The sequence below is a fragment of the Pempheris klunzingeri genome, chromosome 12 (genome assembly GCF_042242105.1).
Source record: "Pempheris klunzingeri isolate RE-2024b chromosome 12, fPemKlu1.hap1, whole genome shotgun sequence".
Taxonomy (NCBI): Eukaryota; Metazoa; Chordata; class Actinopteri; order Acropomatiformes; family Pempheridae; genus Pempheris; species Pempheris klunzingeri.
The window spans coordinates 2,954,893-2,968,488 of record NC_092023.1 but is presented as its reverse complement, the minus strand read 5'-3'; the positions used below and the strand labels follow the sequence as shown (position 1 = coordinate 2,968,488).

Sequence of the window (13,596 nt, the reverse complement as noted above, 5' to 3'; positions counted from 1 at the left end):
ATTATTCCTATTTTCATTATCATTTACTACTTCTATGGAGAAGTGTGCTGCAATAAGCAGCAGTGTGGTATATACTGATAATTCAAAATATGGATTTAGGTAATTAATCAATTCACACAGGCAGATAAAAAGCCGGGCATTTCGATCCTATATGTGCTCCAAATAAAACATCAAGTCAATATCTTTGTACCAAATACAGTAATAAAGGGAAAGTCATCATAAGGATGTATAAATGGTTTTCATAGAGGATTTTCACTGAACTGTAGACTAAGTAGTCGGTGCTGCGGCCCAATTCATGGGCATTTCCCAAGATAAGGTTATCCTGAACTAAGCTGTGGCCAGTAGTTCTCTAAATACTGCAGTACCACTCAGTTTCACCACCAGCAGCTTAACCAGAGACGGGGTAATGCTGTTGTGACATTGTATGCAAAGGATAAAATTAGACTGAATTCACTGGAGGTTCAAGGTGAATAAAATTTGATGTTATTCCCCAGTGAGGGTTTTCATTTTTGTGTTTTTCACAAGGTGCCTACACATTTATCTTTCCAGTGACTCTTTCTTTGCATATTTCCTTTAATCCCCCTGCTGATACAAGTGCTTCTGTCCCAGGGGCTCCTCATAGCCTCCTCTGTGGGCATCAATCTTACTATGCACAACTTCAGGGCTTGCTCTTTCCTCAACTCATTTTCCACCAGAAATTGAGTTTTCATAACTGGTCCACTAAAAGTTGCACCAATAAAAATTACTATATTTTTAGGAACACTTCTATCTGTCACATATATTTATGACACAGATAATGATGGTAGCACTCTCTGCAGTCACGACAGAGTTTCCTAATATGTGATCTTTTTACTGCAGCTCAACTTGTTTTACAATCATGTCTATTTTTCCCGGCCTTTATGTCCCACGGAGATCTGCTCGTTTCAAACACACTTATTATCGCTGTGATTATGAACTGCAGCAATCTAATATACGTAAAGAAACAACATGGTGTCACTTTCTAATTAAACTGTTTAATGAGAGCAATGACTGTAAATAATCCAAATTACACTTTAAAAATTTGACATTGCTAGCAACAGGATTGCAAAAAACTATTAACATCTTACTACCAAGTGGAAATGGCTCTATAAAGATAGTAATACCTTGCAACAAACACCCTAGAGGTAGTGTAGAGGAGAGTGAAATCAAAAGAAAATCTCATTTGAAACGTCCCATGAGTTTGGCTCATTATTCTGTGCGCATAGACTTTGGCCTATGAGGGCAGCCAGCGCTGGAGCAGCCACTAACTTCTAGTTGATTAATGAGGCAACTGCAGCAGGGAGGTAGAGGAAACACAAGCTCCACAGAACTCCCAAGAAGCCGATGCGACAGCAGGACACCATGACTGTGCGAAAGCACCCAGCGGAGTCCGCTTACTTGAGAGAGCAGCAGCAATTAGAGCAAATTAGATAAAAGCTGCAAAGGCAGAGGGTCCATGTAACTCACCAATTTGTGTCTGATGTGAATTGCAGAAATTACTCCTTTAAAATCAATCATTTTTCTACAATTCCACCTTTTTTCTTTCTTATCAAATGTCTTGTTCTTGAATTTTCTCAAGAAAACCAAGAGTTGTATCTGTGAAGACAGTGTTAAATCTAACACAGTCCTTGGACACTGGTGTATTTACTGAGCGTCTAATCTTCCAGGTACAAAATGTAAAATTTAAGACTTACGTCATACAACGTTCATATGAGATTACTTTCACATACGATCTAGTAATTCAGTGATGCCTTGTTAATCAATAAACAAACATTTTGTTGAATAAAATACATCATTTATCTGATTATAGACATATAGCATTCAATCAGGTTTATATCTGACTACAAGAGGAAGAAGGCAAAGCAATATTTTTCTTGTCTTGTAATCTTCTCTGTTGTATTCAAATAAGTTCAGAGGTGATCTCTGAAAATCGAAAATCCCTCCGTCTACTGTATAGACTTGATCCGCTCTTGCAAAAACAGATGCCAGACAGCAGCAGAAGTAACCTTGAAACCACTTCTCCAAAATAATAAGCTGAAAGCATGGGCTGGACTCGAAAGGCAAAGCTGTGACACTTCAAGAATGCTGCCAGGACAAATTATGCTCCAAACCAAACAATGAATCAATGTGAAGAGCCACCTGGAGTTTTTACTCCAGAAAGTTCATTGCTGGCTTGTTTTTACAGCAGACAGTGATATCCAGGGCAACTGAAGAAGTATCCAGGTCTTGTAACCCATTTGTGTTTGATACCCATTAACCTAACTGTATGTTACTGGAGCAAATGAGACTCATTACCTAAATAATGAGTGAAGCCATAATGTCTCATAAACAAGCTCACCAGATTACAAACGCCACCCAGTGCTTGTGCATGAGCCTCCAGTAGCTTGTCTAAATCACTACTGCCAGTGAAAAATGGGTTACGATTGTGTCCAATCCCTTTTTATAAATGATTAATGGGAAGAGGAATTAGCATTCTTTAGCACTGACCTGGCTAAAACGGGTATGATAAGCTGAGCAAACCACTAACAGCGTGAGACAGTGATTTATACAGAATTTCCAGCAGGATCACAGAAGTTGGCCATTATCAAAGTCCTGCTTTAATGTGCTCAGCAGAAACAGTACACAATAAAATACATTTTAATTGATTGCTGTAAACCTTTGTTTTTATCAACTGCGACACGCTCAGTTAGCCAGCAGCTTAGCCCACGCCTTTTACTACCACATGCCACTGGTCGTAACATGAGGTATTCGATTTGAAGTGGCTGCTTCATATATTACGATGATAAATATAACGCCAAGTGGGATGAGGTTTAAAGCCCATGAGGAAATGCTGATCTTTAAAAGATATATGGCTTTTGTAGTTTTCCCGCTTTGACCTTTTCCAAAGATAGTTGCCCCTTGGAGGCAAATGACATGGCTGTGCATATGGGACTGGGATGCAGCACATCTATCCCACTGCCTTTGGTAAATAGAATGATGAAAAGCTGATTGTTTGTCCACCTGTCAGGGATCAAAACTGTACAATGACGTTCGAAGATTATGTTTTCATTGTCACACTGTAGTGACAGGCGATCCATCTCTCTATCATACCAGCAACGGGCCGAACAAGAGCTGCTTACCGGAGAATCCTGCGTCACAGGTGCATTTGAAGGAGTCGGCCGACGCTTGTACTTGAACGCACGTCCCGTTTTCACAAATTCTCTCACAGTTTTCTTTCCCAACGACATCAGAGCAGTTCACCCCTGAAACAAATGGAAATCCGGTTAACTATCACACAGCAACCCACAGTGATACAAGAAAAAGGAAAAGATATGCCTGGATTACGAAGTTCATGTGCAAAGTATAAGCTGATGATATTTATTTTAATTTTAAATTTAAAAAGAGTTACAGTAGATGATACTGCTGGAGAGGATACATGCTGGCTGCAAAGAGACTGAGAAAGAAGCTGGTTTAATATTTATTCTGTTTCACTACATGTGAGTGTTGAGGTTTATGCAGAATTATAAATTGCTTTTATATTCTTTCAGTTCCTCTTAATTAATCTGAGTAAAACTCTGTCAAATGCATCAATCAGATAAGAAAAAAATATATATACACAAACATTTTGAGTTTCTCTGGAGGGGGGTGCATCAAATAATATCTGATTGAAACAGATGTTTTTGATCTGGCTCGAATTCAGAAGAGAGCCCAGCAAAGGGACCAGTGGGTTTTGTTCATACCTGTAAAATGTGGAGGACACAGACATTTGTATGATCTGTGGTTTGGATCTGTGGATCCTTTGCTCAAACACACTCCTTTGTTTTCACAGGGGTTATCCAAACAAGCATCAGACTTTTCACAAAACCTGCCGGAGTAGTGGTGGTGGCATCGACAGCGGTATGTGCCTTCCCAGCGGCCCGTTCGACAAACACCATTCCCCGAACAAAGTCGAAGCAGAGGACTACCCTGACAAAGTTGTGTTTTAACAGACACGTTGAGCCTTAAGCCGAACTTGCACAGCTGCGTGTCTCCCTCGCGCACGGCGATGAAGTAGCGATGACCCGGGACGAGCCACTTGGCCTCCACTTCCTCGCCTTCTCTGATATTGTGGGTGAAAAGAAACTGATCCTCTCTTTGTCCGTTCACGGAGCAGCTTTCAAAGTTGTCTTTTGACACATTCAGGAGTCTGATGCCATATGACTTCAGCGTTTCATCAGCAGACATCAGCAGTTTGTCTCCATGTTGCAGCTGAAGTGGGCAAATCTGCGGGAAGTTGAAAGGTTGCCCGGTTGACTCCTCTCCCCCCCGAGAGTCCCAACACTCAGACGCACTCCTACAGACGTTTCCTACGAGAGTCCAGTTCATTTGGATTGTGTGCTGTTGAAGGTGCCATTCAAGTGATTCTTGTCGGTTGCAAACTGTTTGGCAGTGGATCATGTGGACGGCCACAAGCACAGCAAACAAATGAAACAACAATGGCCCCATGCTTAGCCTGTCTTGGTACTTAACACCAATCAATCGGGAGCATTTAAACCCAGCTTGTGTCATCTGGAGAATGGCTGAGGCACATGTGTTGTATCGTACTTCATGAGACGCTGTGCCATGTGCTCCCAGACGTCGGCGGGAAGAGTAATAACCTGAGGAAAACAGAGATTGAGATTAATGATTTGCAAAAACCTATAATGTCTTTCAGCTTAAAACTTCACTACAAATGGCCGCTCTGCTATCGTGAACACTGTTTCATTGTAACACATAGATCTGTGGCTTCAGCAAGTCTAGCAGAGCTGTCATAATCATATGCAGTGATGCTGACCACCAAGTGTGTCACAACAGCCTCGGCCTCCCTGAGGTTTCTACAGAGAGTGACAATGTCAGATAAAATATTCTCTCTCCGCTGCCAGTGCCTCAGTGTCTCGCAGTGAGATGAGTTAAAGCAGACAGCATTGTCTTTTTCCCCCTCAGGCCCTTTTCATACGTGTGCACGAGATAAAACAACAAAGTAGAGAGGCGTCCTTGCAAGAGAGAAACTCTGCTCCTTGATCAGCTCACAAGGGCTGATATGAATAACTGCATTGTGATAAGTAATAAAACGCTGAATATGGAACACCAATATCAATAGAAGGGGGAGTGATAAACTGAATGAGATTGCAAGTATTGTCATGAGGGCTGTGTGGGCACCCAGAAGATCTCATTTACATGAGATGAGGTTGACTATTGTGTTTCACTGAATCGGAAAACTGTCACCTGATTTCTGAGGAAAAAAAAAAAAAAAGACATCAAAATTTAACAAAGTGTCTAATTGGTTTGTGTGTGTAGTTTCCTCAGGAAATTCATCTCCAGCAGCAGAAAAAAAAAAAAACAGCAGCAGTACTTTATCTATTTTTAATTGAACTTTTATTTAAATCTACAGTCTGACATTTCTGTACAATGAAAAAGGCTAACGTGCCTCGCAGAGACGAACCTGTGCGGAGAATTATCCCTTTAGCGACTGAACGGTTCTTGTTTTTGGTTCAATGTCAACACTCTTATCAGCGGGCAGCTGTTTCTACTGGAAGAGCTCTAAAAACCTGCTGCACACCAATTGGGACACAGGGGAGGCTCCTGATGGACCGCTGCGATCTGCAAGGCACCATGGAAGGCTTCAGCAGACCAGTTTGGGGGTTTTTCAGTGGCCGTGCTACCTCGTTTACTTTTACTACAGAAGTTAATCAGCAAAGAAACACGTGACACAACTGCAGGCTACTTGAAAACATTAGCGAGACTGTCTGTCTCTTGTTAATCAGGTCTTTCACCTGAAAATGTAATTCAAATGTAGTCGATGCAAAAAAACCAAAGTGTAATAATTAAGGAAAGAAGCCAGTGTCCTTAAGTGACCTCCATGAATGTTTGCACAAATATAACTCATCTGAACCTGACTTTGATATCTCAAACAGTATCCCCTCATATCTATACACTCTGAATGTATGGATACATTACAGTACATCAGTTGCCTATCACCACAGTAACGTGCTTCAGGCAGGAGGTCATGGATATTGGGCTTTCATAGCTGCCACAATGCAATAATACACAGCATGATAATACACATAATAATATAATTCACTTATTTTCACCTCATCTTACCAATTTCAACGAGACCGCGGTCACCATGACAGCGATCCCGTCTCACCACGATCTGCAATCTAAAGTTGGAGCCGAGAGACAGCTGGGATAAAAAGACCATCTTATATCACCACACATGTGACGGCAAACTGGCAAAGTCAACAAACAGCGTGAGTAATAGAGGAAACACTGTGGCCAGGGGAAAAAATCAGGAGGAAATACTGCCAGTTCTTTTTTCTAATTTCCACAGATATGCAGCAGTGAAGCATGTAAAGCATCGGGATTTATATTCTCGTCAATATATTTGATCCCTATGCTGACTTTTTACAACCGCTAATACACTGCTGCAAATTTGTTTAACTGCAAATTCAAAGTGAGACATTTAAAAGGCCTTTTTGACCCCAAACAGTTTGAACGATGAATGTAATTTAGACCCTAAAGCGTCTTTCTTAACCGAGCTGTGATTCCAATTCATTTAATTTGAATTACATTCAATACTAATTCATACTATTACAGCGATCTATACTGCTGACCTCTACTTGGATACACACACCCAGAGGTTTTCTGGGATATTAAGATGCCTTCAAGGTATTGATCAGCCAGGATTAAACTGTGAGCCACACACAGAAGTGGTTCAAGTGATACAGGTCATGAGGTCAGAGGCACGGTCATGTGTGTGGGGGTCAACTAATTGTCTCCCGTAGCCTCCTGCTTTCATTATGGCTCAGTTCAACCCTTATTTTAGGATGCCAACCACGCAGGTGTGCAGAGGGCAATGGATCAAGGGAGCTGTGTAAATCCTCCCCTGACTGATGACTGAGAGAGACACAGAGAGGACACAGCACATTATCACATCAAACCTGCACGCCTACATGTGATACGTCGTCTGTCATGCGTGGAAAAAGCTGTCTGTGTCTGTCAAAACGCTTTGTCTGTTAATCAGGAACGTAATGCGCAGAAAGGTAATCTGCAAAATGTTTGATAATCAGCTAATTGTATGTTTGAAAATGGTGTCTAATATGTGAAAATGTACTTTTCTTAGTCTTCACTGATAACTGAATGTGTGTCCATTTCATGCTGTCATCAAATACTTCAGCTTGGGTCCTGGGAAGTCTTGCGAGTGCTATTTTTTAATTTCTTGACTGAACAATTAATTCATTCATCATGAAAAAGCTCAGTAGGTTAATCAATAATTAGACAAAGCGTTGGTTTGTACATAACAAAGCTCACAGAATACAGTTTGATCATAAACTGGGCCACAGCTGAAAACATTTGCTAGCTTGCCATGTAATGAGAAAAATTTTAATTTCTTTTTTACACTCAAGTAGCAAAGTTTGGCTCATTAAGCCAACAGCGTGATGCGGGAACAGTGATGAAGATGTTGGCTAGTGAGTGAGGCGCAATTGCTAGTTGCAGTATAGTGGCATTTATGCCAGAATGAGGACACACAGGTGTAAGTTGTCGCAAACATCATTGAGATAAATAGTGTAAGCCTCCTTGTATATGGTAATTTCTCATTATGATTTCCTTGTTTCAGAACTGCTCAGACACTGACAGCTGCAGTGACTGAATGCTGTTGGTGTTTGCGATCGTGCTGTATTATGAGTGCGCTGTATTTCTGTGTGCCTGCACAGGGGCTGGGACTTCTTGGAAGGTTGTATCTGTGTTGCATGTTAAATAAAGTAGAATAAAAAGTATAAAAAGTTCAAGTTGTGAGCCTCCTGATGAAATCTGCTACATGCAGTCTTCTTCAGGAGCATCAACAAAGACAGAGCTCCTAACAAAACATCCCCTCACCTCTGTGAAGCTGATTAAATCAGAAAGCAAAGGAAAATCATCCCTCCATATTCTTCTCCATGCTCTTTTCTTAATCTCAGGAGAATTATTTGTCACCAGCATACCAAATCAATCCAAATGCCCAGTGAAAAATAAAACAATCCTTTGGGAAGTTATTTATTTCACCTGAAAAAGTCTCAATGCAAAGAAAACAGCCAGTGAATCGGCTGCCACAGAACTCATTTCTCTGCCCACTCACTGTTAAACAGTCTATTTCTGACAACAGTGCGTTGATGAATTTGGTAGATGGTGTCCCATTTCACAGTAGACTCGAGCAGAAAGAGGTCAACTGCCATCAGCATCATTCACTAATCAAAACCACCTCACCTCCGCGATTTGAGACGAAGGAGCAGAAACACTCGAATTACTTGATCGAGTGAAGCACAATAACTCTCATACAGCTTTACTTCAAACATATCTGTTTATTTATCCACGTTCCATCACCAGCACGACGCCCCTGAAACATCACCGAGCCATTAGAGTCACCGCGGAGCTACTGGAGGACTGATATGCCAAACGCCGGCAGGCTGCCGGCCACAGATGCTGCTGGACTGATCACTTGTGCTCCCTGGGCAGCTTTCTGAATCACCACTAATCAGTTATAACACTGATGAGCATCCGGGCCCCAAAACCCTGAAAACCTACCCCCACATCAATTTTCTTACTGTAAATGCACTTACTGGAGCTAATGGCAAAACCAATTTTCAATGAATATTGGAATCATTTTGTAAACTGCAAAGATGAATTCACTGGGTGTTTAGAAATATATTTCTGAATAGTTACTAGAGCAGAGGAAAAACAGATCTACTTTCACCTACACCAATACTATCCACGCTTTTTCTGTCTTTTTCTCTTTAACCCAAAGGAACACTTGAAAGAACAGCATGTCTTAGATGTTTGCAAGCAATATACCTCAAAGAGAGTATAACCATGGGTTCAATTAGGCCGGAGCCAGCAGCAGCAGTGTCGCCAGCATGACTTCACCTCTATAAATTGCTAATTTTTGTTGGAGGCAATGCCTTCATCAGTCACTACCCCCCTGTAGTATAGACTGTAGTGTTCCCTGTTTGTTTGGTGCTCTGGAGGAGAACCTCAGTAAGGCAAGGTTGTGCGTGTCTGTTTGTATCTTGCGCAGTGCTTGAGGCAGTGGTGGTATATAGTGTGTGAGCCACACTGAGCCCTAAGAGCCCCGCAGAAAGGAAATACTGCAGGTGTGCGAAGCAGCACGGCCACATATTCATTATCCAGGTGTGGTTGCTGGAGTTAGAACAGTTCAGCTCACTTCAATCAGGCAAACACACCTTCACCCGACCCCCCGCGTCTCCTCTTGGAAAGCTTCAGTGCACTTATTCAAAAAAAATAATCAGTTCCTCTTTTGTAAAGATTCTTTTTTTTCTCAACACAAATAGAGGAAAGAAAGCGGAGACAAATATGATTCAAATGTGACATACGTTTGTTAAAATATCCTAAAAACGAGAAATGAGTGTGAGCTGTCAGTCATGATGCTGCTTCACTTGTTGTGAGTTGCATCATATTTGGTGGAAGGTTTGGCCATCAACCAAGGAACAAGTGACTGGGTTGGTTTTTTTTTTGCTTAACACTGCAAGTCAGGGCAGTGAACTACTTTCATAACTTCCACAACTCAATTACTAGAATTAAAAAGAAGTATCCCATGATTGTCTATAACTTTGCATGTTTTTCTGCTGAGTTTAATGACTTTATTCCTTCCACAGCCTACGTATCTTTAAACATTCATGGACTGTGTGTGTGTGTTTAATCTATGACATCATCATCATCATTAAAACTGGTAAAATAAATAAATAGAAGCGTGGGTTGTGCACCCTTATTGGAGATATTTGCTGCGTGTGCTTTCTTCTTTAACCCGACTTCATTTTCAGAATGTAAGTGCTGACAGCTACATGGATGGGAAATGTTTTCCTTGTAACAAGTAGGTCATGTCTCACTGTTGAGCCCCATTAGCTTCGTGGATCATGTTACATAAATATACAGTGTTTGATTTTTGATGACCTTTGGCAGTCTCATTCATGGAGGCACTGGGGCCTTAATATCCACCACATCATCTGTCTGTGTGCCTGCACGGTGATTCAGTGGTGAGTGCACGGTCTTGTGTTGCTGCACAGTTCTGCTCAGGAGACTAGTGTGAGAGGGAAGCTCAGCAGCAGACGGTTCCTCCAGTCTCTGTTTCTCAGAGTGAATATCACAGTAGAAAAGAGCTTTAATCAATTATTTCGAAGGAGTCCACCTGCTCCGGCCTGTCTGTGTGAGTGACTGTGAAATTGACAGACTGGCCAGTACACTACTTCTCACACATTTCTAAAGCTGCAGCAGGCCTTCAGCCACAGGGTCTGCATTAAACAACAGCTTAGCATTAAACTCAACCGACGCGCGTCTCTGCCCCCATTCTGCAAACGCTAGGCCGTGGATTTACTGTGGAGGGGTAATCTGACTAGGAGGCTGCACACATGGACCATCTGCTGCTGCACGCAGAGCGGCACGAGCGCCGGCTCTGCTTCCTGACAATGAACACAGCGAGGCTACAAGGAGGGTGCAGGTAGGATGCATTGCTCACCATCAAGTTGAAAAGGTGCTCCGCCCTGGGACAGCGACTTGTGACACCGTTTTGGAGAGTTTTCTCGTGCAGCGCTTCAGATGTGTGTGTGTGAGTGTGTGTGTGTGTGTGTGTGTGTGTGTCCCTCTCTCTCTGGGGGATGTGACAGCTGAGCCGTCTAAGCGCACACGGGAGGAAACATGTTGCGAAGGAAATGTGATCAGACGCTGAGGGCTGAAGGCGTGCCTGGCTGCAGATTGGAGATGGTCCTCTGGGGCAGGGGGAGGGCGGGGATACAGCCCGCCTGATTGATTATTTAATTAGGCTTAACTAAATATTCATTAGCCAAGCCGAGTCATTATCTTGTGTAAACAACTGAAGCTCTCTCTGAGAATGAAAATGATTTTATGTGGTACCTGTGGGATGGAAGGAATCAAGAAGTTCTGACTGGATCTGTCTATGAAGCAGAACTGGGCTCCAGCAGACCTGGATTAGAAACTATTTAACCAATTCAGTGAACTAGCTGCTTCATGCATTACCTGACAAACCTAATTATTGGTGATGCTTCTCCACACATGAGCCATCTCTGCTGAACATTTGATGAAGAATATCACTAATTCAGAAGCTTGATTACTGCAGGATACCAACTTTTAATGTTGCATTAGATTAAAGAGTAATTCAATATATGGGGGAGTGCATTTATTGATATTTTTATTATTAGCTTTCAGTGACGATGTCAGGAGAGTGGTAGCCTTCATCTCATCACCTCCTGGGAAGAAAGGTAATAAACATATTTCCCCCAACTGTAGAATATTTCTTTAAATATTCATTTCTGACCCAAACTGCATCAAGTTTGGTATCATTCCACAGTTCACCTTCTCCACACACACACACACACACCGGCAGCAGGAGAGTGATTCCATAGCGGTGCTGTATTTATATCATGTTTAATGTTTATTTGCTTGGGGAATGTTTTGACAGCTTGTGTATGATGTTTTTTTGCAGTGACCTACATCCCCATTCACTGTACAGCTACACTCACACAGGGGAGCTGCACCACAATCAGTCTTGTGCTGCTGGTTGCTTAGCAACAGTATAAGTAAGGGGTTAAGTGCCTTGCTCCAGGGCAATTCGGTGGTAGTTGCCAAGGGAGAGGAGAGCGCTGGCCATTTACTTTCCCGGCCCAAACTCCTCCAGCTGGCCAGGGATCCAGCCTGGAGACTATCCATTCATAAAGCCGGGACTGGACTGCTACCTCTGTCTGTCCCTGAAATGTACCAGTGTCCCCAAGAAACTCTCTTTAGTTATTCAGAGAGGCATCTTCCACCTTAGTCTGCAGCGGCACCAAGGTCTCACTGACGTCATCCACGGTGAGCGATGGGTCAAAGTTCTCTTTTTTGTTTCATGCAGTAGGAAACAATTATACAGTACAAGGGGGGAGCGGTTACTTCACTTTCAGAAGAAAGTCTCTTCGCAGATAATAAAAGTAGCTCAGATGCCACTTTGCCTTATTATTTGAACCCAAACCATGACCTTCTTTAGTGCCTAAACATAACATCTGGCTATTTGCACCCGGATCCTCACAGGCACTCCATTAAAATAATCCGGGCTCATAAACCCTCATTTCACTACAGTAAAAACTGAAGCACTGCTTTTCATGGGTACATTTGTCCAAAGCGCTGACATGATTCTTTGACCCACTTTTAAGCCCCATGAGTTGAGAAACACACAGCAAGATGACAGATGCTTTCATAAAGGTCACCGATTTCTGTTCACCTTACTTTAGTTGATTGTTTGTTCACAGAAGGATTCATTGTTTACGAGCCTGGTTTCCACTGCGGTTTCTGCTCCACACTCATGTTGCCCCGAACAAGCTTCTGCTCTACAGATAGATTCTGCAAATAACAGTCTTGCCAGTAGTCAGTTTCAAGTAATTTCAGGATCAATTTTAAGATGTCTGTTCTTATCAAAATGCATCTCTGTGAAGCACCTGCCTGACCTTAAGATTTGACATATTCTATCTCCTATGCTTATCCTGGTGAAAGACATTTAAGTTCTCAAATTTGGTTTGCTTCCCCACTGTGACTAGATTAATGAGCTGCCCTTTTGCTTGTAGCATCAGCCATATTTTCTGCAGCTTTAGGTATCTTCATTAGATATAGAAATATTGACCTTCAGTCCTTTTTATGAGAATGTACAAAGAGAAAAGCAAGCATTTATCTGCATAGCTGTGCAAACTATTCTCATCATTCCATATCTTCTGGTGCTGCACCAGTCAACGGCTGGTATTTTGTACTGCACTTTAAGCTCTTATGTGATGAATTTGTTTTGCATCTAATTATTATTTTCGAATTTTTCTCGACGTACAACAAAAAGAATTGTGTGGCGCAGCACAGCACGGCATATTGTGTGACAGCATCAGCCACTCTGCATCATCTCTGTCTCTTAAAATCTCATTATCAGCACAACAACAAAATAATCAAATAATCAAAACACCTTTTTGTTGTTCTATTATACTATTATGTCTGTTATTTCAACACACCAACAGATCTCTAGGAAGTCATACTGATGCTGATGATGATGAAAGGTTTACATTTCATCAGGTGCACATAAAGCCAGAAAATGTGTAATAAATAGGAAATTCATTGAGTTTAAATTAAATTAAGTCTGAAATTTTACAAGTAAAGTGAACAAAAGTTGATGATAATTGATCAGCAGTAAATTCTGGTACTTTTTAGCACCTTGCTGTAGGTTAGAAAGCCTGTGGGCTTGAAGTACTTTACTACAGTATGTGCTGACTCAACAACTTGTTAATCAAGCCCACAGTTATGCACACACAGTCAGCTGCATGGAGCCCGCTGAGAAATACTCGGATCCCTCTTGAATATAGATATAATTAGATTGTTGCACAAGATCTTGCTGGCTGAATTATGAACTCAAGCGCACACCGTTATGTTCACTAAACAGGATGTAGTGAATGATGCTGCAGTATGCAGTCTAAACAATACACTGGAGTATGAAAACTAAGGTTTGACATTCAGAAGTTCATACATTTACACCCACACTGTGAGTGAAAATTCACAATTTTTCAGCTT

At 41.8% G+C, this 13,596-nt stretch overlaps 1 protein-coding gene across 1 annotated transcript in view; it reads right to left on the bottom strand.

The window, feature by feature from the left end:
* Positions 1–13,596, bottom strand: part of eys (eyes shut homolog) — a 161,923-nt gene that overhangs the window by 131,611 nt on the left and 16,716 nt on the right. Inside the window, exons 2-3 of the mRNA XM_070841569.1 lie at positions 3,738–4,634; positions 3,138–3,260 (exon numbers count right to left, since the gene is read on the bottom strand). Of these exons, the coding sequence (XP_070697670.1) occupies positions 3,138–3,260; positions 3,738–4,634 (1,020 nt within the window). The remainder of the gene's footprint in view (positions 1–3,137; positions 3,261–3,737; positions 4,635–13,596) is intronic.